This window comes from Fusarium solani, assembly GCF_023522795.1.
Source record: "Fusarium solani strain SB1 chromosome Unknown bctg00000013, whole genome shotgun sequence".
Lineage (NCBI taxonomy): Eukaryota > Fungi > Ascomycota > Sordariomycetes > Hypocreales > Nectriaceae > Fusarium > Fusarium solani.
The window spans coordinates 1,889,327-1,910,881 of record NW_027072145.1 but is presented as its reverse complement, the minus strand read 5'-3'; the positions used below and the strand labels follow the sequence as shown (position 1 = coordinate 1,910,881).

Here is a 21,555-nt window from a genome sequence, read left to right as displayed (position 1 = left end):
GTCTTCTACTCGGGGCGGGAAGCTTGCACAATAGTACAAAGAGGAACTATATTATCAACATTGTAACTCAAGCCGGGGTATCTTGGGAAGAAATATCCAACACATCTGAAAGAAACATAGGCCAGTACTCGTCCATAATCCATCGTCTCAACCGCCGCAACGCCAACAGCAATGAGTAAATACCCATTGGTGAGTCAGTCCCGCCGATACGCTCTCCCGTCAATAGCAAAGACTTGCCACTGCCATCCACGACGCTGGCCACAAATTGCCAGTTGTGACCCTGCACGATGATGCCCGGGAGGAACTCGATAGACCGCAAGCATCCACGACGATTCTGCCTTAGGCTACGCCACTGGGCAGAGTGCCACGTGCCTATCTGCAGCTCTGCATTATCACCCTCCACGCCGGGACGCTTAGTCTCAATGGATAGGGCAACAGGGCGCGTGCAGAGGTCCCCCAGGTCAGTGTGGTTGATGGACTGGGCGGGCCGTACTCTACACAAGCCGTTGATGGCCTGTTCCACATTGCTTCCTTTATCAGGCCGATAAAAGACGCAAAAGTCAATCATCTTGGATGGTGCTTCTTCGGGTCTGTATTCCGTGATGATCTGCGCGGCCTGAGACCATCGAAAGTCGACAGGCCCATCACTCGTGAATTGGCTTTTCCGGAAGACGCTTTGAAGGATCGGAGCATGAATTTCCCCATTCCATGACGTCTCACATTCTCGATTGACTCTACACTCCTCGGCGCGCTTCATTATTCCTTTTACCCAATCGAACGGTGGTAAAAAGCTAGCTGTCTCCTCGGTCTTGGATCGTGTGGCTTCGTCGTGGTCGAAGGCGGATGGCGAGATTCTGGAGCGGGGCGGCAACTGTATAGTCATCGAGGTTAGACAAGGCCAGAGTAGACAAAGAGATTCGGCGAGCAGGTGCGCAGCATCAAGACATCCATACCTTGTTCTCGAGGGACGCTGGCAGAATGCCCCGTCCTTCAGCAATATCCCGAAGCTCATTAAGCAGCTTATCAAGAGAGTCGGGGTATGTGTCGAGTATGAAACTACCAGTGTTGAACCCGGTATCGTTCATTTGGGCATTGCGAATCTGTCGCGAGGGCGATGTGCGGCTGGATACTGATTTCGGCTTCTTCAGAACGGGTGCCGAGCGACTGGAAACACTCGACGCTAACGACGAGGTGCTGCGCGCGGAGCCGGTCGGGAAATGATGAGCCCATTCCTGAGGCTGATTTTGTTGGAATCGACTGGGGCGTGGAGTGTTGTCATCGCCTGCTTCCTCTGATTGTGCCGAGTCGGTGCCGTCGTCATTGGGATCTCTCTGTCTCTTCTGAGGGGATGTCGGGGCCATGGCTGATTCGAGTCTCGTCGTCTCCGAGGCTGGCGGCGATGGAAGCTTGTGGGAGCCAGTCTTGAGCCTCCGTCGCTTGCGCGGTCGGCTTTGCTTCGTCTCGTTGGCTGAGCTGGATTCGGCAGGGAAAGGGAGGGGATTGTCTTTCAAGTCGGTAATGGATGAAAGCCAGCTAGCAACGGCGGCTTCAGTCGCGTACATTCTGTTTCTGACACTTGGTAAGCCGCGTCAAAAGCTGGCAGTTGCCGATTGTGTCGTGTCGTCCCTTTTGAAGCGTTTGTCAATGTGACATGCCTCCCTCTAAGACAGAGCGGGGACAATGATTGTTGTGATTTGTCGCCCCGTCAACTGCTGTGGCGCTGTGTGGCTCAGCATTTTGTGTGGCTGTCGTTCGATTACATCAGTGCGCGATGCGGGTACAGGGTAGGTTCAACTTGAAGTCCACCTTGAAGATAATTGAGACAAAGAGCGAGCTTGCAATTCACCTTTTGACGATAAGGTCGACAAGCTATTGCTACGGACAAGTCAACTCCCATATTGTTGTTTAACCGATGTCATGTCGCGATCTTCGTTGCATCATGTCAAGCACGCGTTGCTCCATACCCACTCCTCCATACATAACCCGGTTGCCGCGTAGGTTGTCTAAGCTATCGACAGGGTGATGACATGAGACTTCGATTTTCAAGAGTGAAAATATGGCTGCTTTGTTTCTAATGAAATGGTATGATTCATATACGGGTAAACCCAGCTTCTGGATATAGAGTTCATGTTAACACCGACAGAGTGCGCGTAATTGAAAGAAATTTTGGGACATGTCAGAGTCACGTCGGCGCGTTTGAATAACAGGCCTTCTTACGTGTGATCTTTCATTCGATGCTGGGAAACCCTCATTTGTAGCTGGTCCATCAATTGTGCCCTTATAAAACGGTGCATAATATCGATTACTTGTTGGACGCCGCTGACTACGCTCTATGACGCAGAGCTGCCTCCTCAAAATACAGACACAACATCTTCACCACCCCTCAAGAAAATCTCAGCTGCCAGCATTATCCATCTTTGACAAATCAAAATTTTGCTCGAGAGATCAATGATTTGCGGGGTTTCATAACATTGGGTTATAGTTAATACTGTCATATGTTAATCATTATGTTCTTACCTATTGTGCCCGAAGACCACTCCTTCGAAAGGAGAGTTTCAGATGCTCTTGACACATTTCCCCACCGCCTAAGCCTCCTTCTTGTGTCTTCGGGTGCAAACCGCATCTTTATTGATTATGACAACACAGCTCACGCTGCAGACATCCAAGTCTCAAGTCAAGCTGCTCTACATTCCTTCTCTTACTCATGAAAAGACGGCTACTGGCGCTTGATAGGCGGCCTTGAAGCTCTCTTCATGGTGGCGAGATGATGTCCTCAAGAGCTCTCCCGAGTTTTATTCAATGCCCTAAACCAACACTCTCGGATTGGACCGGCGTTGCAACTCTTCATCGCTTATTGCCAGCGGTTTGGTCGCAATTTTGGCCACCCCTCAACAGGATAGGCGAAGGAAACACCGATACGCACAAAATGTCCCTCACAGTAACCCTGCCGATCACGTACCATCGCCAACGGACCAGGTCTTGATGTGATGTCGATTGGCAAACCAATCAGACCTTTGCAGTGAGTTCCATTAATCCTCCTAACATCTGATAAGCAAGGGTCTCGCCCACTAAATCTACAATGCTCCGGAAACAACCTCCCTTTGTGGCTCAGCAACTCCTTGGCGGCCGATGCTAAAAAGTCTCGTGGCACGAAGTATATTGCGCAACTCCTCTGCTTCCGCCTTGAGGTAATTCCCGCAACATGCTGACAAGCATTCCAACTTGAGCAGGTGGTAGCCAGAATTAAATCATTCTGCAGAATCATGCATGGGATCACACCTGGCCCATGTCAATCACAATAGTTGATGGTCTTAGTCGTCGAGACTGTTATGAAGAGTCACATCCCACCGGATCCCTCATAACAGTGTCGGAATCTCGGTGTATGGCAAGCCCGTAGAGGACAGGGCGCAAGATTTTCTACACTAGAGAGCCACCGCATCCCAACAAACCCTTGTCTGCGTGAAGTCATCATTCCAATGTCCGAGGGTGTGACTCCGTTTCTGGGAGCCCCTGGCATCACACATCGGGTTGTGGGGGGTTGGACCGAGTTCGGACCATGCAACAGAGCTTTGACTGGTCACCACGTGGTGCACTAGGTACATCATCCAGCTGCGTAGTTCGTCTTGGCAGGTTCGTGTTCCTGCAGAGACTCGAACTAGAGAAGTAAGGTTATCAATATCGGGATGAACTGACACTCAAACGGCCGGCTAAACCCGATCCTTCGCTTGTTGGATGGGTCCCAACATCTCATTGAAGGAATCTTGCTTTCCACTGCAGCCAACTGTAGGGATGTTAAATTACGGCACTTGCTTTGTCTTAGACCCCTCACGTCTAATCTTATCAAAAAGATCTTATCTGATCATGCCCATTGCATTTTCTTGCTGGTTGTAGAAGCCGGAGGGCCCTGTTCCATCTTGCTGGCTCTCTATTAAAAGCAGCGTCAAGTTCGGTATGTTTCATCAGAACGCTCGTCACAACCTTTTCTCTACGTCCCACGATCCTTCCTCTACGGCCGTTTGTTCTCTTCACCCTCCCACAGGCATCGCCTCTGTGTGGGACGTGTCAAGATGACATTCATCAGGTCGTTCTTCTTTTTGGCCCCGCTCCTCTTCCTTTCCAACCTCGCTCTTGGGGACGAAGTTGAGACCTCGTTGGGCACTCCCAGCCCCATATCCGCCGAGACTACCATATTCATTGTCGAGTTTTCTAGTTCTGCCAATTTTAAGAGAGATGAGGGTGATTCTGTGTGTCCCACCTCCTTTCTAGGCGACTCGCGTGGTGGATGAGACCTTTACTTACAGCTATGTCATATAGGGCGCGTCTGAATTTTATTCGGTTCTGCAAGACTCGGGTCAAGATGTCACTCCATCACTCGTCTTTGACTCGGAGGTCTTTCGAGGTGTTTCGTTCGATATAAAGAACGCTACCAATAACACCCTTGCCGAGATTGAAGCTCTTCCAGAGGTTGCCAAGATTTGGCCTGCAGCATTCTTCCACTTGCCGGTTGAAGGGTCTGCTGTTGTTGCCGACAGTGATTCGCGACTGAAATACCCTGCTTGGAGTGTTCACAACGACACCAATGTGGCTGCCATGCACCAGGCTGGTCACTTTGGTGAAGATGTTGTTATCGCAATCGTTGATTCGGGCATTGACTATACCCATCCCGCTTTCGGTGGCGGATTTCGTCCAGGCTATCGGGTCGAGGCAGGCTATGATCTTGTCGGGGATGACTATGTGGCTGGGGGTGAGTACAAGCCCGACGATGACCCCATGGACTGCCTGGGCCATGGAACTCATGTTGCTGGAATTGCTGCGAGTGGGGACTCGTACCTCCCTGGTGTGGCACCCAAAGCCCGTCTTCGTGCTTACAAGGTGTTTGGCTGTGGTGACGGCACCTACGAGGACACCATCGTGGCTGCGTTTCTCAAAGCATACGAAGATGGTGCTGATGTGATCAATGCTTCTCTTGTTTCAAACAGGGGGTTTCCGGACAGTCCGACAGCCCTTATCGCATCGACTATTGCAGCAGCCGGGGTTCTGGTCGTTTTTGCTGCTGGTAACAGCGGCTCCACGGGCCCTTTCTACACTAGTAGTGGCGGCAATGGCGTTGGAAGTCTTGCAGTTGGCAGTGTTCAAGCCGAGGATTGGGTTGCATACCAGTTCACAGCTACTTCTTCCAGCGGAGAGACCCGGGATATTGTGAGTCACAACTCTTGCCGACATTAATAGTATCTAACAGTCATGTGAATAACATAGGCTTATCTCAGCGACACCTTGAAGTAGTTCAACTTGAACGGCACTTTCACGGCTTTCACTCGTCCCGACGTTCGAGAGGAAACTGCATGTACCTGGGATCAGCCTACGGGGCCCAAGGACTCTGTAACGGTCATTCCGTAAGTGAGATGTTATCTATAGATGAGTCTCATGGGCACTGATGAATAAAAATAATAGCAAGGGCACCTGCGCGTGGCAAATCCAGGACTCGAATGTCATAGGCAAGACCAACAGCATCCTGTATATCCAGACAGAGTCAGGGGACTGGGAACGTCCAGATCGCGCTGTTTACAGAGAGGATCAACCTCAGAACTGTGAGTATGGAGAGCTGGCCTCAGAAGTGATGTGACTGACAGGCTCTTCAACACAGCTGCTGTTATCCTGTATCAAGACGGTGACTGGATCATGAGCCAGGCTGAGGCTGGCTACGATGTCACATTTGAATTCATTCACGATAACCAGGCCGTTTCTATCCCTCGGTCTGGCTTTGCAGGTGGAAGAATCAATGATTTCAGCTCTTGGGGGCCCACTCTTGATGCCAGGATGAAGCCTGAAATCTCAGCCCCTGGTGGCTCCATCCTGTCTACCTGGCCGGTGTCTTCGGGGTCATGGGCAACCTACTCGGGCACTAGCATGGCAAGCCCCTACATTGCTGGAGTCGGAGCTCTTTTCTTCGGTTCCCGCGGTGGACGCTCTGCTCTGGGCCCCAAAGCTGCCCAGATCGCTGTGGAGCGTATCATCGCGAGCGGAAGACTGGTCCAACACAACGATGGAACCAGTAACCCTGCGTCTGTTGTTAGACAGGGGGCAGGAATTGTGGATGCGGCCTCTGTCATTCTGTCTGGCACCTCTGTTAGTCCGGCAAACTTGAACCTCAACGACACGGTTCACTTCAACCCGTCTCACGAAGTAGTTCTCACCAACTCCAACGACGAGACGGTCACATACCAAGTGACTCATGAGGCGGGCATCACCGTACGCACCAAATGAAACGGGGATGCCTGGGTCTCCAATGAGCCTTCGTACTCCAGTCATGAGGGTGAAGTAGCCACAGTTTCGCTCTCTGATGATACCATCACCCTCGGTGCCGGCGAATCTGCTACCCTCCGCCTTGAGTTTGTCGAACCTGCGACCGTGAGCCCCAGTTATCTCCCTGTCTACGGTGGCCGCATCCTTTTCGGGGGTTCGAACAGCGAGGTTGTTTCTGTCACCTACATGGGTAAGTCAGCATCTGAGCCACCACCTTAGCATCTGGGGATTACTGATCCTAATGTACAACAGGTATCAAAGGAAGTATATACGCAAGTGACACTTGGGAGATGGATCGAGGGGTTCCCATGTGGCTCAGTGGCTATGGTGGTTTGATGGAAGAGGGCCACGAGTACTCATTGGAGACCGGCTCCGATGTGTTCCAGCCCTATTTCAACATCCTGTGGTCCACTCGCGAGATTGGATTTGACGTAAGATTTGGGTTTCTGACTTGTTGAGAACCTGCAGCTGACCGACCCTGACAGTATGTGACCAGGGATTGGGAGCCTAGTGACTGGGTCTATCCTCCTGTTGCGGACGAGAACAACTGGATCGGCTCGGTTCGGACTCGGCCCAGCGGTATCAATGATGAGATTATCAACTTCCCCCTGGTAAACTATCCTCGGGTCCCTGGAGCTTTCTATGTGGCATCTCAGGGCGACTTTGCCAACGGCTCGTCGATTCCCAATGGCGAGTATCGGCTCCTTGGCCGAGCAATCCGTACCTTTGGAGACATGAACAACCTCGACGACTGGCAGTACGCGCTTTCACCGTGGTTCTCCGTCAAACGTGACATCCAGCCCATGGACACGACAAGCTCTGAAGTCGCAAGTTCTACCGCCCTTGCGAGTAGCATCACCTCGGATGCTACGACTGCTTCCGAGGCACCTGTATGCACGGCCGGTGCTCCTCGTGCAGTGTCTCTGACAGCATATGTTGGACATGCTGAGGACGGCTACAAGCTTTATCTCTATTCGGACTTCATGGCCGCAGATCTCAGTGGTGAGCAGTCACCTCTGAGCTGGGGGCTTACAGAGGACGGCCATCTCCAGTCCAAGTCTCTGACCACCGGCGCCGATATCTTTGCCGCAGTCCACACCAACACCAACAGCTTGGTGTACATGTATTCCGCGTCACGCATCACAGGAGCCTGGTCACATCTTGAATGCCGCGTCACCACTGAGGGCACACTGAGCTGTGTGTCTGGCGAGAAGGACAAGTTCTACATCTGCGATCTCGACACAGGTGTCGTGCGCCACGGCCCATCTATCGTGGACGGCTGCACAGCTCTGACATTCAAGGTCGAGGACCTTCCGGATCCTTGCGCCACTACTTCTGTCTCTTCAGTCACTCCCGATACGCCTACAACCACACTGGCAGTGTTTCAGCCTCGACCACAGAATCCTCTGCTGAGACTACGTCGACGGCTTCAATCGTCAGCTCCATCACGACATTGGATTCATCCACTACCAGCACAGCTACCGCCACCAGCGAGGTCACCACGTCGACAGAGGACATGATAACATCTCAGATTACTTCCGTTTCTTGGGAAAGCGAAGGGTCGACGGATTTTACATACACCGACTCTATATCGACGACTAGCATTTTTTCTGGGTGGAGCTCGACGTCTTCAGACTTGACCATCATTACGGAATCCGGCACTACCTCTTCTGAACAAAGCACTGCTTGGGATACTAATGCCTACACCTTCGAGTCAAGTGCTTCTTCCGGATCGAGTCCTGCTACATCTGACTCAAGCACTGCCTGGGATTTCAGTGGTTCCACTTCAGGGCTCGGCACCACTTCTACCTTGTCTTCGGAATCGATGATTATCTCTGAATCGACAACTACCTTGGGACCAAGCACAGCAGCGGAATCAAGTGCTGACATTGCATCCACCGGCGACAGCAAGACATACGAGAGCTCTTTCATCAATACAACCTCTCAGAGCGCCGCTGTATCCGTTACGGGGGGCCCAGAGTCTTCGTCTCATACAACAGCCATTCCGACCTCGACAACATTAGAGACGAGCTCATCTCTGGAGACAAGCACAAGGCAGTCTTCCGCCGAATCAAACAGCTCTATTTCTTCCAAATCTTCAAACATCCCTTCTTCATCTCCTGATGTCACACTGTCTGAAACTAGGTTAGGCGTTCAGACCCGTACACGGCCCCTTTCGAGCCTGTCCTCCGTCGGACCCAACACTTGACAACGTCGACAATCTTTACCACCAACATCTTTCCTATTACGGCATGTCCCTCAAGTGTGAAGAACTGTCCTACGTCCGACTACACGATGATGATTACCACCGAGATTATCGCTATCAGTACGACAGTTTGTCCGCTTTCGTCGACCGACGACATCTCTCGGATTGCTTCAGAAACGAAACACACCTCGACAGTGCTGGTGGATTGAGCACCCCAACCACTTCCAAGACCCCGCTTGTCACTGTCACCGGATGTCCTGGCGGCATGCCCCACTGCCACGAGTCATCCAAAGCAACTGAGACTCTTTACTCGGCTACTGTGGAAAGTGAACAAGATCCCAGCACACATGTGGCGAGGGTCTCGTCGCACGAATGGGACACCGATTCCACCAGGTCGGCTATGCCTATCCAACCGGCTGACTCCAAGGTCTACGCTTCGATTCCTACAGGGGAACCTCCTCGCTTCTCTACGGGGGCCTTGCAAAGTTCTGCGCCTGAACATGATGGAAGCAGCCGGCGTCCCAATGGTGGACAACAGCCCACCAATGATGGTAGTGCAAAGTCTTCCACTCCTCATACAAAGGATATGACGGTTCAGCCGAGCGGTGAGTCAACCTTGAGGATTTCTGGTACTGGTACTGGTGCTACCACCGGTCCTGGTTCTACTCAACTGGAAACAAGTCAAGGGCCTACAGCTGTTAGTAACAGTGCACACCGGCAGAGGTTTAATATTTTCATGGTTGGTGCTACTTGTATTCTTTCTGTCTTTAATCTTATATAATAGTTTTCATTCTTGCTATGCTTATATTAATAAATAAAGAGGTTAAGATATTAATCTTAATAAACTTTTATTTTGTCATTTTTATTACTTATAAAAATGATTACCACGACTCTTGCGCCAATTTAGAGTCAGCCTCTCTGAAATGAAATTACTCACGCAGATACTCGTCAAAGCTTTTCGCAAGTTCATCCAGTTTGTAGGACGAGCTGATTCCACCTTCAAGAGCTCCCTTAGCCAGGAAGTGCACACAACGGAGGTTAGACGGGGTGTCATCTAGCTTGATGTCAAAGACTCTCTACGCGAACCAAGCCACGCAAACTGTCAAGCTCTTCAACAGGTGCGACTAACGATTCGAAAGTCCATGCAGCCATGCTGTCCACGTAACCCGCTGCGATCATAGCCACTAATGGCTCTTACCAATGTATTTAAGGTCTCGGCCTTTTCTACTTGAGCGAAAATACGGAACATCTACGTCGCGAGGGCTTGACTTGCTGCATCCGACCAGGGCGTGCCATACTCAGCATGTTGTATTTTGGCGCTGTCACGGCAATTCGTACACACTATGGGTGCAGTAAGCCCAAGTCGCGTTCTGAGATTGCCACTCTCTAATTTGTCTAGCGTCGGTGAGCATCCTAGTTCCATCGAGACGAACCAGATAGCGAAAGAGTGTGTGTGCAGTGCTACATTGACGTGTCGTGAGCTCGTTTGCGACATCCATTAGCAAGGTTAGTTGTTGCGAGATGTTCAACATTGACGGCGCCTCGGACAGCAGCTCCAAGGCATCACACGCTCCGATCTAACCAATCGGTAACTACCAAGCAATCCGAGTCCGTCTGTCATTTTGTGTGTATGCACGTCATCCAACCCGCGCTGGTTATTGTGTGATACACTATTGGCACGGGTAGTTATGGTTGATTGGCAATCATACCACCTCAATTGGCCGTGATGACGAACCCCTGGCCTGGAGGGCGCGTCTTTAATCAAGGATCGCGGGGTCTCTGCCCGTTGGAGTTAGGTAGGTGCCATTGTTGCTGACTAAAGATGATTTCCTCGCGAAAGATCGGAACGGAATTGACCGATGGCCCTGTTTAGAATGCCTGCTCCGGCTTATTCTCGCGGCACCTAGTTCCAAGAGAGAGACTCCCTGCCAATGCCAATGTCACCTAAAGCACAACTTCTCACTCTTTTCCCATGCTTCAAGCATTGTCTACCACCACTCCTGTGATGTGTTACTGTGAGATGGAGGGAATCTCATTGAGCCGGTATGGCCTCGCCTAGACGAGATCTGAGGTGCTTGGACAATGTGAAAAGTCCCGAGATTCGGTAGATGCAATCATGCAAGCAGGAGTAGGGTAGCATGAATGAATCAGCAGATGTCCTACACGGAGGGTACTCAGGGCAGTTGAGAAACCTGCCCACAACCCCACAAAGCCACGCCATTTATCTCCCAGCTTGGCAGGTCCTGTCACCAGACTCTGACGCTCATCGTACGAATCTCACGACGACCAGATCCGGCCCCCTTCCACGACTGAGGACCATGGCTTGTGGTCTGACTTGAAGCGACCTCACCACTACGGGACGGACCGGCCAAGACAAGCAAGAGATTGAAATGGCACAGAAGAGGGATGCGTGCCAAATGATTTAAGAGAATGTCCTGTTCATCCTTTCTGGACTGTCATTCACATCATCATCTCATTCACTCACCTACATTACGAAACCCGGACTCGATTGAGTCTCATCCACTCATAACAATATAAATACAACTACACCGCAAACTTCACAACCTCAAACCTTCATCATGACCACCAACTCGTTCGGCGGAGCTCTTCCTCCCTTCGATTTCCCGCCCCAGCCAGCCCCCGCTATCTCTCGCATGGCTCGCGTCTCAAAAGCCCTTCCCGTTGTGTTGATCACTACGGCAATAGCTGGTAAATATTCTCATCTCAACCCCCCGCACACCTAAGTCTCTATGATAACATTGTTCTCCAGCCGTCGCCTTCAAGGCCACTCAGGAAGCACAAAAGCCTCGCTCACCCATCGCTGCCTCCATGGCGTCCGGACGCCCTTCAGCAGCCCCCAGCTTGGTACCTCGAGGGCACGGTGACGTTAACAAACAAAGCATCGGCGTGGCGACTAAGCCAAACAACTCGGGCACTTGAAAATGCAGAGCAAATTCGATCGTCAAACTGGGCACATGGAAGCGAGTTAGGGATCTTATTTGAATTTCCGAGTTGTAGGGCCGGCTCCTGTACATCTCATTTTAATCATAGAATACCTTTTGCGATCTCTTCTCGTGACTATGCTTAATAGTTCTGAATAAATGGCATCTGATCCGGCTCATATTAAGAAAGGGCGCCATGATGCCAAAATTCCTCTCAGGCATTATTCGCATCGTGCATCCACGTTGTCTCAGCTTCTTGATCAGCATGACCATGTGCATCATGAAAGGTTAAACCTCTCAGGGAATATTTAATTACTCTAGCCTCTGCATGAGAAGTTACACCTGGCTACCAAGCACTGCTGCAAGCCAAAGATGCGAGAAGTCGCCAAGCCCCTTGTCACGGCCCGGTGTCGAATTATTGACGCTAGACTTTATTCCAAAATAAGATGCATCACGACATAGCCCGAGGCAGAGTGCGGCGGAGTCTCTGTATCAGTTCATATGTGCCACAGCTGTCACGGTCTGAGTCTTGGAACTCAGCTGCTGGCGGACCTTGGCAGGGGATGCGACACTACCCTACAGAGCTGAGTCGCACAGTTGTGACAGAACAAAACAACTACAATTGGCTGTCAAATTAATCTACAAACTAGGCCTGTTGATCCTATTCATTGGTTTCAACTTCCACCATGCGATAAAGTTCTTGCTAATGCCTTGACTAACTAGTGAACAGGGTTGACTTCTGGGAGATACTTAACTAACTCGACCGAGCGTTCTGCACGTGGCAAATCGTCAAATACATGCGTTTTCCATGCACGCCTGCGAGAGTTTCGACCGCTGTGTTGCGATCACAACACCTTGGAAGTGGAGAAGGTTGATTTGTTTTGGGGACTGGGGGCAGAGGGAATATGGTAAGAATCTACACGAAACGAGGACATTTGAAAGGTGCTAATGTCGTCACGAATCAGTGGACAGTGCCCAGGCCACAGCGACAAATGACCGGAGCACGGCCTTACAATCTTCCGACACTAAAATCCGGAGTGGTGATGTAATCTCTTTTGGCGCATCCACCAGGCGAGGTCATGTTTCATTCCTCAAAATGACATCAGCATCAAGACTGCTTCTGGTTGTGCTGGTGTGCCTCCTCTTCGCTGGGCGCGCGTCCGCCTTTGGAGCTGGAGAGGTCGCTGGCGCTAGCGAATTCAATGGCTACGTGTGGCGGCACGGCGACATCGTAGAGGCACTTCGCTACCTCCCGGCCAGTTTCGTCACACATTATCGCTTCTCGACCCTCGAACGACGACAAATCTACTTTGGCAACTGGCTTCGCGACTTTTCTCAAATTATCGACACGACGGGTCTTGAAAATGTCCCTGAGCCGGTGCTTCGGGCCATTGTGAGCATCCTGGGCTTTCTCGAATTCGGCTTCGCGACCGACGAGTTTGAGGTCACGCGCGAACGGCTGGGATGTTACAAGCATGTGGAACACATTGACAATCCCAAGGGTTATCCAGAAAACGCGAAGGAGGTTGATGAGAGATTGAGAGGCCCGTTGGATCAGCGGGAGCTGGAGTTTGACCCAAAGACCGGCATGAAGAATTATATTGCCAATTCAGGCAAGGGCTGGGACACTTCTGCCGACTACGTAACGACACAACTTCGCGAGTGCATCAGACTGGGTCGAGAAGCAAATGCAAAGTCCAAGAAGGAGGCCTTTATCCACCTCGGCGCTGCGCTGCACACACTCGAGGACTTCTCCGCGCACAGCAACTTCACTGAACTCTGTCTGCACGAGCTTGGCGAGTATGACGTCTTTGCATTCGTTGGCGATGCATGCCGTGTCAAGACACCAGGATGGAGAGGTCGAATGGTACCGCCCATTGTGACTGGAACCTTTGGCATGCTTGACATCTTCCACAGTCTCCTAGGCGAGGCCGATGATATGGCCGTGCTACAATGCAAGGGATCACTACAGAACCTAGAGAATGTACGAAAACATGCCGCGGCGTTCTCCATATGCTGACCGACCACAGGAGATGAATATCGGAGAAATCGCATTCCAGCATCTGTACGACTTGCTCAAAGCTGCCATTCAGGCATTGAGCAAATTGGCGGCCAATGCCACTATCAGTGACCCAATTCTAAAACAGCTGGAGACTGTCGGCGTGCTTTTCCAAAAGGCTGAGGAATCTGCTAAGGCAGACAAGGAAAGCCAGACTGCCGAGAGTAGTCTCGACGCCGACCAACTCTGGCAGTCGATTGAGCCAATCTTCTACCTTCACGATCGCATCAAGAAATGGATACAGGAGCGCACTGAGCAACACGACGCCGAACCGCTTTCGGAAGAGTCAAGCACGCAACTGGGCAAGTACACGGATCAGCTCGTCTTCAAGTACCTCTCCCTCATGATTGAGAGCTCCATCATGCAGTTGCGCAATGCTCTGAAGGCTGCCAAGGAACGGGTCGATGCGGAAGCTGCAAAGTCCACTTCGGCTGAGATATATGAAGACGGGAATGCGTCTGACCCTAGTCACTCGGACATCTCAAAAGACCACTTCAGCAACGTTCTCAACCAGCCAGCAGGCCTCGTGTCGACAGTCACCACCAATTGGACGACACAGCAAGTTGTCAAGTGTTGGGACGACCCTTTTAGAGACGAAGAAGAAACCATTCGCCAGATTTTGACCATTTTGCATCATCCCGCCTTTCCCGGTCGAAAGAAGACGCCAATCCAAAAATACATGTTCAACGCCGTGCAGGAGTGGTGGCATCACAATACAGCCGAAGAAAAGAACAAGCTCCGGGGGATGCTGACAAAAGAGAGCGTCAGAGGCCGCCAACATGAGAATCATTCACTGACGTTGAAGGACCTGGAGGGGAAGAAGAAAGGCGTTGCTGTATTTCCTGGCTCGAGGCCTAAGCTCAGACAGAAGCCGGCGAAGCCATCCCCGCTGACATGGGCTATCGATGAAGCCAAAAGCGACGCGAAGTGGATGTTTGGCGCCGTTAAAAGAGGTGCGAGGGACCCTGTTGCAGCCGTCTCTTTCGTCGTAGGTGGATTATACATGCTCTTTGCCCAGGCCATTTTGGCCGTGCTTGGCAGCTTTGGCAGGTCAACTAAACCGTCGCGAGCATGAGGCAAGATCACCACGCTCTTAGATAAACGGGATTTAGCATATAATCAATATGTCAAGGCTCTTTCTGGTATATTTCATGATGTACGACTGCATACAATACTAGCCTGTCTGGCTAAAATCTTCACACAGCTCAGTGGATGTTAATCGACATCCGCTAAAGCCCCGATATGTCTTCTATGTCTCTGACCCTGTGGAGGGGTGCACTGGAGCTCATGAATTCCCTTGCCGCTGTGCGTCTTTTGTGGAAATCCTACCCAAAGGCCATCTAACAGTCTTCGACTTCAAGTGGAGGAGTGCTTGCCCACTAACCAGAGATGCCTGCCTGGGAAAGAGTTTCCAGTTGTCAGTTCTACCAGACTCCCAGAGTTCCCACCATCCTTTCTCAGGCGGGTTATCAATCTCTTTGATGAAAATCTCAATGTCTCTGGCCATGGCCTGGAGCGTCTAGAACTGGGCGTTGCTATGGGTCTCGATCTCCTGGATAAATTTGTCGTTCAGCTTTTGATACAGCTTGGTATTCTTCTCCGCTTTCTCAAAGTCCTCCGCCAGTTCATAGGCCTTCTCTGAGCGCATGACCTGAACTTCTTTGTGACATGTCATCATGACGCTGGGGAGGTTATCGGGTTCCGCGGTCGAGATGACTTGCTGGAACTTGAGTTTGGGAAATTTGGTGTAAGCATGGGGCTGCTTGACGCCAATCCAGCCGGATATGGAAGAAATGGCAGTCCAGATGGCGCTAGATAAGAAGCTGAAGGTCGAGGGCATCATGTAATACAAGAGCAGCATGAGTACCAGAACACCTATTACCATACCGCAAAAGTACTTGACCAGCCTATTTCTGAAGAGAGAGCAGAGAACTCTCTCAAGGACTCTCGAGGAGAAGCAATATACCGTGGCCAGGGCCCAGAGCAGGCCGTTGATCACACCTTTCTGCAGCAGATTTTGTTCATCATGGCCTCTATCACCTTTATCTTGTCTATTTATATCTGGTTTCGGCCGTGGGCTCTCGTCGCTAGTCTCGGCTCGAGGGGGTGGAGTTTTCGAGAAAGTCTGGCCGCCTGTGGATGGTTGTCGCCGATGGCGGTCGGTGGGATCATGGCGGCGTTGCGTCTGCTCGCCAGAGAAATACTGCCGCGAACTCGGCGGGTTATCCTCCCAGATATCGTCAAAGCTATAGTCATCCTTCATGTGACTTAATGAAGGGGAATGAAGGTCGATACAATGGGCAAAATGGATAGGAAGACTGCGCAGACAATGAACTATTGAAGGAAGAGTAGAGTGCTGAGGAGACTATTTAAATGACTTCAAGCAATAATACGGCAATGAGCCGTTTGCCTGCCAACCTGGATCTCGGCGAGAGGTGAAAACAATTTGACGTTTCATCGCTTTGATGCGTCTCAGCCTGATTATCGTTTCGGCGTTTTTTTGTCGCAACTAAAACCGCCATCTTCTGTGCCAAACTTCATGTTGTGAAAGAAGGTAGCGATGGGGCTGTGTAGGGGCATATCATAAATCGTGTTTTCTGTGAAATGAGGTGGCTGTACGGCTGTGCAACGGAATATCATATGCCATATTTCCCAGGAAATAAGGGGGTCAGCTGAGCTCTCCATCCCCCGTCCAACAACGGAGATGCGAAAATGAGACTTTCTGATGTAATTTGAATGGAAATCGGAGCTATGAAATGGATCAAATTCCTGTTTCTAGATAGAGGGAATTTACAAAGGAGATACTTCAGTTACTAGAAAGGCAGGTCGCTATGTAGAACCAAACGATGATCTGTCTCAGAATATCGTCTTCCAAGAAAAGACGGACAAAGAACCCCCCCTTCCCCCTTTCCTTTCTTCTTTTACTTGTCAGCAGATCGGGCGGCCTCTCGCAAAATGACCCTTGTGCCACCATCTGTACCACACCCGAAGCCGCTCCCTTTTCCATTCTCTAATTCTTCCGCCTGTTCTTCGGTCAGAACCCTTCCTTTGTCCTTTTTGCCTGTACCAGCCCTCCCAGAAGGCGTAAGAATGTCGCCCATATCTTGGTGGTCTGTTGTGTGGAGCTGTTGCAGTCGAGAAGCATCCCCGTGAACACCATCGGGGACACTGCTGGGGCTGGGTCTGACGGCCGAGGACGAGGATTGTCGAGCGTCGGGGTCGGACGACCACTGCTTGCCAGTAGATGGTACTGCGGCTTGTGCAGTCGAAGCATCGAAATGCCCAAATCTGACCTGCCCTGAAGTGTTTGTGAACTCGGTAGCAACGGTTGCACTGCTTGGGGAGGGGAAGGTTTGAGGCTCTACTGCCAATTCTCTTATCGCGCTTACAACCACCTCAGATACTGGGATGTTGCTCAAGTATCCCTTTTCGGCAAAGACAGTACATGAAGCTTGGGGAGGCTCATCCTGATGTCTCTGCTCGGAATGTTGGGTGGGTTTCTCGACGGACAGTGTATGGTCGAGCGTTGGTGAAGCTGGTCGAAAAACTGTTTTGGCGGCAAGGCTAGCTTGGCACCCATCTCTCGTTGTCTTTGAAAGACTTGCCGTCGGCGCTCAAAAGGGGCGATATAAGCTATACCTGCTGCATGAAGTTTGGGCCCTCATCATGAACTATCTTAGGTAATCTTTGAGCGCGTGATACCACGGTCAAATCGTACGTTCATTTTTTTTATTTTGTAGGTTCAAATATAAGTGCTGAAGCTGGCGGAGCTTCATCAGGTCGCTTGGTATGTTCTCTTCTTGCTTCTTACCCTCCGGGGCCTTTGCCGCTGCTCAGGCGTCATGCTCGTTGGAAGTCATGGGGCGGATCGAGATGGTGGTAGGGGACGGTATAGCACAACTGGATGAGATGAAGAAAAGGAAAAGTTTGTAAGTACGGTTGGAGAGGATGTAGGGGGTATATGTCTGGCCGATATTGTTGATGGGTTCTGCCATCTCGTGGGAGAGCATGTACAACTGTATACCGTTGACAAAGAAAAGAGTCCGTCTTCAAAATACGCCAGCATTCTTTTGTTGCCGTCCAGTGATGCAGCTACTTCACCTACCAGCTGTTCAGATGATCAATGTTCTGGCTCAGTTAAGCCATCAAGGGCCGGGCTTCAACTAAAATAAAGAACACATTGTGAACACATCATCATATCATCATATCCCAATGCTAACACAGTGGCATCTTGCACAGTCGAGGGGAAGATCTACTGGTAGTCGAATTCCTCGCACCGCTCAAGCCCTCCTGCCACGAGGCAGCTCTCTGTTGTGTGAACTCACTGTGCTCACTTCTCCTGTAATTCAGCAACTATTTGGTGATGATTAATTATTTCCCCCTCAGCAGCCTTTTGGGGACAGAGTTCATGTGCTCGTCGATTAATAGAGACTTGATTTCATCACTTCGTCCTCCTCATCACTCATGGGCATTGTGGAGAGCGGGGATGCCGTTGACAGTCTTTGAATCAGATGGGCGTTTTGTCACCTTGATCTCGGCCAATTGTCACTCATCATTGTTGGCTTTGCGCACAATGAACTCGTCTGGTGATCCCTTCGACAGACATGCCCTGACCTATGGGTAGAAGTACCCTCATCACATAACCCGCAAAGCAAACTAAACTAATAATACACCAACGCAAGGCCCCAGCTCTTTCAGATCACCCGGCGCGAGGAACGGGAGTTTTGCTTCAATCTCATTCCACGGGGTCTCCGTGAACCCTCAACGGCCTCGAAGACGACGCAGAGTCGATCAAGCTAATGATGAAAAAGAAAAGAAAAGAAAAAAGCTACGTACGATACTTCTTAATCGAAAGAGGCGGTGGTATGGCCAAGAGAGCCCGATGTGTGTAAAACGAAGCGCAACAAGACGCAACCTACAGTTCATCATGGTCGCTCCCCATGGACCGAGAGAGTGATCAAATTTTAGACCTTCGCAGCTAGGGCGAGCCAGAGCTTCTAACCAGCCAGTCGCTACCTTCCGGCTATTCGGGGTTCTTTGATTGATGCCAAATGGCGCCATAGGCAAAAGAACCAGCTCGATGGGCACGTTGGCCATGTTGCCTGCCAAGCCTGGCTAGGGTGATTGCAGATCTCGATAACAGACCCCGGCGCCATATGGGATGGGGAGTTTCCCTGGGCTGAGAACGTCCCATAGGTGGAGCTGGCGCCGGCTTAACCGGCACGCTAATCTCCAACTACCCGTTGGCTCAGACATTTGCCGTCTATCATATCTGAGATCAGGGTCCAATGAATCAAAGGATCTTTTGCAACGTCGTCGGGGGCTACATGAGGCTCACGGCTTTCTGTTTTGACTGTATCAGTACGACTTGTCGGCCTAGAGACGTTTTCCCCAGAGGAATTTCTTCAGGGGTGGGATGGCTTGCGTGCCGATCTTCCGACTCTCTGCTCTGTACGGAATTTTTGCATATGGCCTAAATAGGAAGCTGTATTGTTGCTGCACTGTAATGGATATCACGACCGAACGACGACGAGGGTGCTGTGCTCACATGTTAATGACATGGGCGATTGGGCACTGGCCTCATGGCATCTTTTTCACTAAGTGAGTGTGTAGTAGCTAAGCCGTCATTCAGGCCAGCACATTGAAGGCGAGGTCGAAGTGTTATTTTATGACGACTTGACTTCAACCGCCCTTCGTTTCGGCTTTTGATATAAGTGAATCCCTAGAAAGTCACTGCTGTATTCCCTAAGCCCAGCATGATAAGCTTGTCCGATCTTGCTGTTGGCACACTTGTATGGTTTGAAGTGTAGACTTATGTGATAGAGCTCTGCTTTTCGACCCACTCCCTGAGGAATTAGGGCTATGATGATATCGACTGTTCCAGGTACTCATGGTCCATTTTCAGAGCTGGCCGCAAGATATTTTGGAGCCTAGACCTATTATAACTCTCCTAATCCATTCGAGTTGGTTCGCCGAGAGACCGCGTTTGACTTGATGATACGAAAAGTCAGCTGTCCACTCACAACCATGAACCATGTGCCGGGGGAAAAAGCTACGGTGTTCCTACCCAACCCTCACAATATCGCTCGTAGCTGATATTTGTCTCGACCGGCCAGCTACGAAATAGACTCTTCTGCTCCCAACCAACAGAAGACGATAAGGGTAAAATTGAAGTAAACACGCCTGATTGTTACATGGGCGTCAGGTAGATAATAAGAAGTCGAGCCTGATGTCATAAATCACTTCAAGGCAAGAGAGCAAACAAGACTTGACCACAACATTGCTGCTTGTTCGTGGGATATCCATAGGTCTCGGGTGAGTAACAGCACAGAAAGGGCCTGGCTGAAATGCACACACAAGGAGCACCCATCAGCTTGGTTTGTTTCAACTGGCGGGCAAGAGACATACTTTGAGAATAGTGCGTCGTATCTACAACTTCGCGCCATGCTCTTCCCCCGGCACTTTCATGCGATGAAACCCAGCTGAACATGATGGTGCTCCAATCAACTGCCAGAGCTCATCTAGTCTGTTATCACCATCTCCACTCCCACGTCCGCTCTTCGGCATGGGTATTAGTTTAAGTCATAGCGCCATTTTAAAAACGACTCTTTAAAGAGGGAAATGGCAATACAACCGACGCGAGTAGAGAACTTCTGATAGTTCCCAAATAGGGAGGAGCATTCACCCTGGATAGGCTTACTGCTAACGTGGTGCGTTTGAACAACCTCACCTGCCTTTCCACGCAAGTAAAGAGACCAGTCACCGGAAGAACGGCACTCGAGCATCACGCAACAAGGTGATGGTAGTTGATAGAATACCTGAGCAATTTCAAAGACATGATGCCGTGTTGCCGAAAAGGAGGGCATATGGAATGAGTATATATATGAGATGTTTGCCAAGAAAAATACACTCAGCTCAGCATCGACAGCATCGACAGCATCGACAGCATCGACAGCATCGACAGCAACACAGACATCCACTTGCCTTCCTCAACTCAACATCCACGTCTCTGCTACCCTACTTATCCCTTAAACTCAACTTCCCTCAAGATGAAGTTCAGCCTCTTCCTCGCTGCTGCCAGCATTGTTGCCGCTGCTCCTGGCACCAAGCTCGTTCAACGCGACACTTCTCCCCTTGTTCCTCGCTCTTCTGCCCGCCGAGCCAGATACAGCTCGTCTCCTAACCAGAGGCTCTGGTCTCTCGACTCTTCCAAGGCCTCGAATGACGACTACTCGGGCAACTGGGCTGGTGCTGTCAAGATCGGCAAAGGCTACAACCACGTCCAGGGCACCATCACTGTCCCAGAGGTCAGTGGTGCCGACGGCGCAGCTGCTTCGGCTTGGGTTGGTATCGACGGTGATACTTGCCAGACGGCGATCCTGCAGACTGGAATCTCCTTCTACGCCGATGGCACCTTTGACGCGTGGTATGAGTGGATTCCTGACTACGCCTACTCCTTCAGCAACTTCCGTGTCAGCGTAGGCGACAAGATCAGGATGACGGTTGATGCGTCTTCCAAGACCAAGGGCATCGCCACGCTCGAGAACTTGACGACAAACCAAAAGGTCACGCACTCCTTCAGCAGCACCCCTTCCACGCTCTGCGAGACCAATGCCGAGTGGATTGTCGAAGCCTTCCAGGAGAATGGCAGCCAGGTCACTCTCGCCGACTTTGGCACTGTTACTTTTACTGGTGCGACCGTGTCTGGCTCGAGCGGCTCGACTGGCCCACAGGGCGCCGACATTATCGACATTTCCCCCGATGAGGGCCAAACGGTTCTTGCCAAGGGATCTGTTAGCGGTACCTCTGTCACCGTCAAGTATGTTGGCAACTGAAGTGCCTTAAAGGATCTAAATCAAAGGAGAGAAGGCATGCGTAAAGGGAGTGGAACGTAGTAAGGAGAGTTATGGGTGAGGTGTGGGATGGTGGGGAGGAGGGGGAGGGGGAGGGGACTCGGTGGCTCTGTTGATAGCTGCTCTACAGGTTGAGTCTCGCTACATTATAGACAAATCCCATGTAGTTAGCGGTACTCTGGACATTTATAA

General features: G+C 50.9%; 6 protein-coding genes across 6 annotated transcripts; 4 read left to right on the top strand and 2 right to left on the bottom strand.

Annotated features, from left to right (window-relative positions):
• Nucleotides 1–67: 67 nt before the first annotated feature.
• MRS44_017449 (uncharacterized protein) lies at nt 68–1,562 on the bottom strand (the record flags this gene model as incomplete). The annotated part of the gene is made up of 2 exons (XM_046278048.2): nt 68–871; nt 954–1,562. The coding sequence occupies 2 exons, from the start codon at nt 1,560–1,562 to the stop codon at nt 68–70; spliced, it is 1,413 nt and encodes a 470-aa protein (XP_046123580.2).
• A 2,505-nt stretch (nt 1,563–4,067) lies between these two features.
• On the top strand, nt 4,068–9,567 carry MRS44_017448 (uncharacterized protein; the record flags this gene model as incomplete). Its single annotated transcript, XM_065617819.1, has 11 exons — nt 4,068–4,244; nt 4,315–5,199; nt 5,284–5,393; nt 5,452–5,588; nt 5,645–6,249; nt 6,313–6,493; nt 6,556–6,734; nt 6,789–7,738; nt 7,795–8,448; nt 8,639–9,206; nt 9,451–9,567. 11 exons carry the CDS (start codon nt 4,068–4,070, stop codon nt 9,565–9,567), a joined length of 4,563 nt encoding a protein of 1,520 aa, XP_065473891.1.
• A 1,521-nt stretch (nt 9,568–11,088) lies between these two features.
• Nucleotides 11,089–11,449, top strand: MRS44_017447 (uncharacterized protein; the record flags this gene model as incomplete). Its single annotated transcript, XM_065617818.1, has 2 exons — nt 11,089–11,218; nt 11,280–11,449. 2 exons carry the CDS (start codon nt 11,089–11,091, stop codon nt 11,447–11,449), a joined length of 300 nt encoding a protein of 99 aa, XP_065473890.1.
• A 1,098-nt stretch (nt 11,450–12,547) lies between these two features.
• Nucleotides 12,548–14,585, top strand: MRS44_017446 (uncharacterized protein; the record flags this gene model as incomplete). The annotated part of the gene is made up of 2 exons (XM_046278047.2): nt 12,548–13,435; nt 13,482–14,585. The coding sequence occupies 2 exons, from the start codon at nt 12,548–12,550 to the stop codon at nt 14,583–14,585; spliced, it is 1,992 nt and encodes a 663-aa protein (XP_046123578.2).
• A 444-nt stretch (nt 14,586–15,029) lies between these two features.
• Nucleotides 15,030–17,505, bottom strand: MRS44_017445 (uncharacterized protein; the record flags this gene model as incomplete). Its single annotated transcript, XM_046283243.2, has 3 exons — nt 15,030–15,756; nt 16,436–17,057; nt 17,448–17,505. 3 exons carry the CDS (start codon nt 17,503–17,505, stop codon nt 15,030–15,032), a joined length of 1,407 nt encoding a protein of 468 aa, XP_046123577.2.
• A 3,054-nt stretch (nt 17,506–20,559) lies between these two features.
• Nucleotides 20,560–21,345, top strand: MRS44_017444 (uncharacterized protein; the record flags this gene model as incomplete). Its single annotated transcript, XM_046271918.2, has 1 exon — nt 20,560–21,345. One exon carries the CDS (start codon nt 20,560–20,562, stop codon nt 21,343–21,345), a length of 786 nt encoding a protein of 261 aa, XP_046123576.2.
• Between the last annotated feature and the right edge of the window lie 210 nt (nt 21,346–21,555).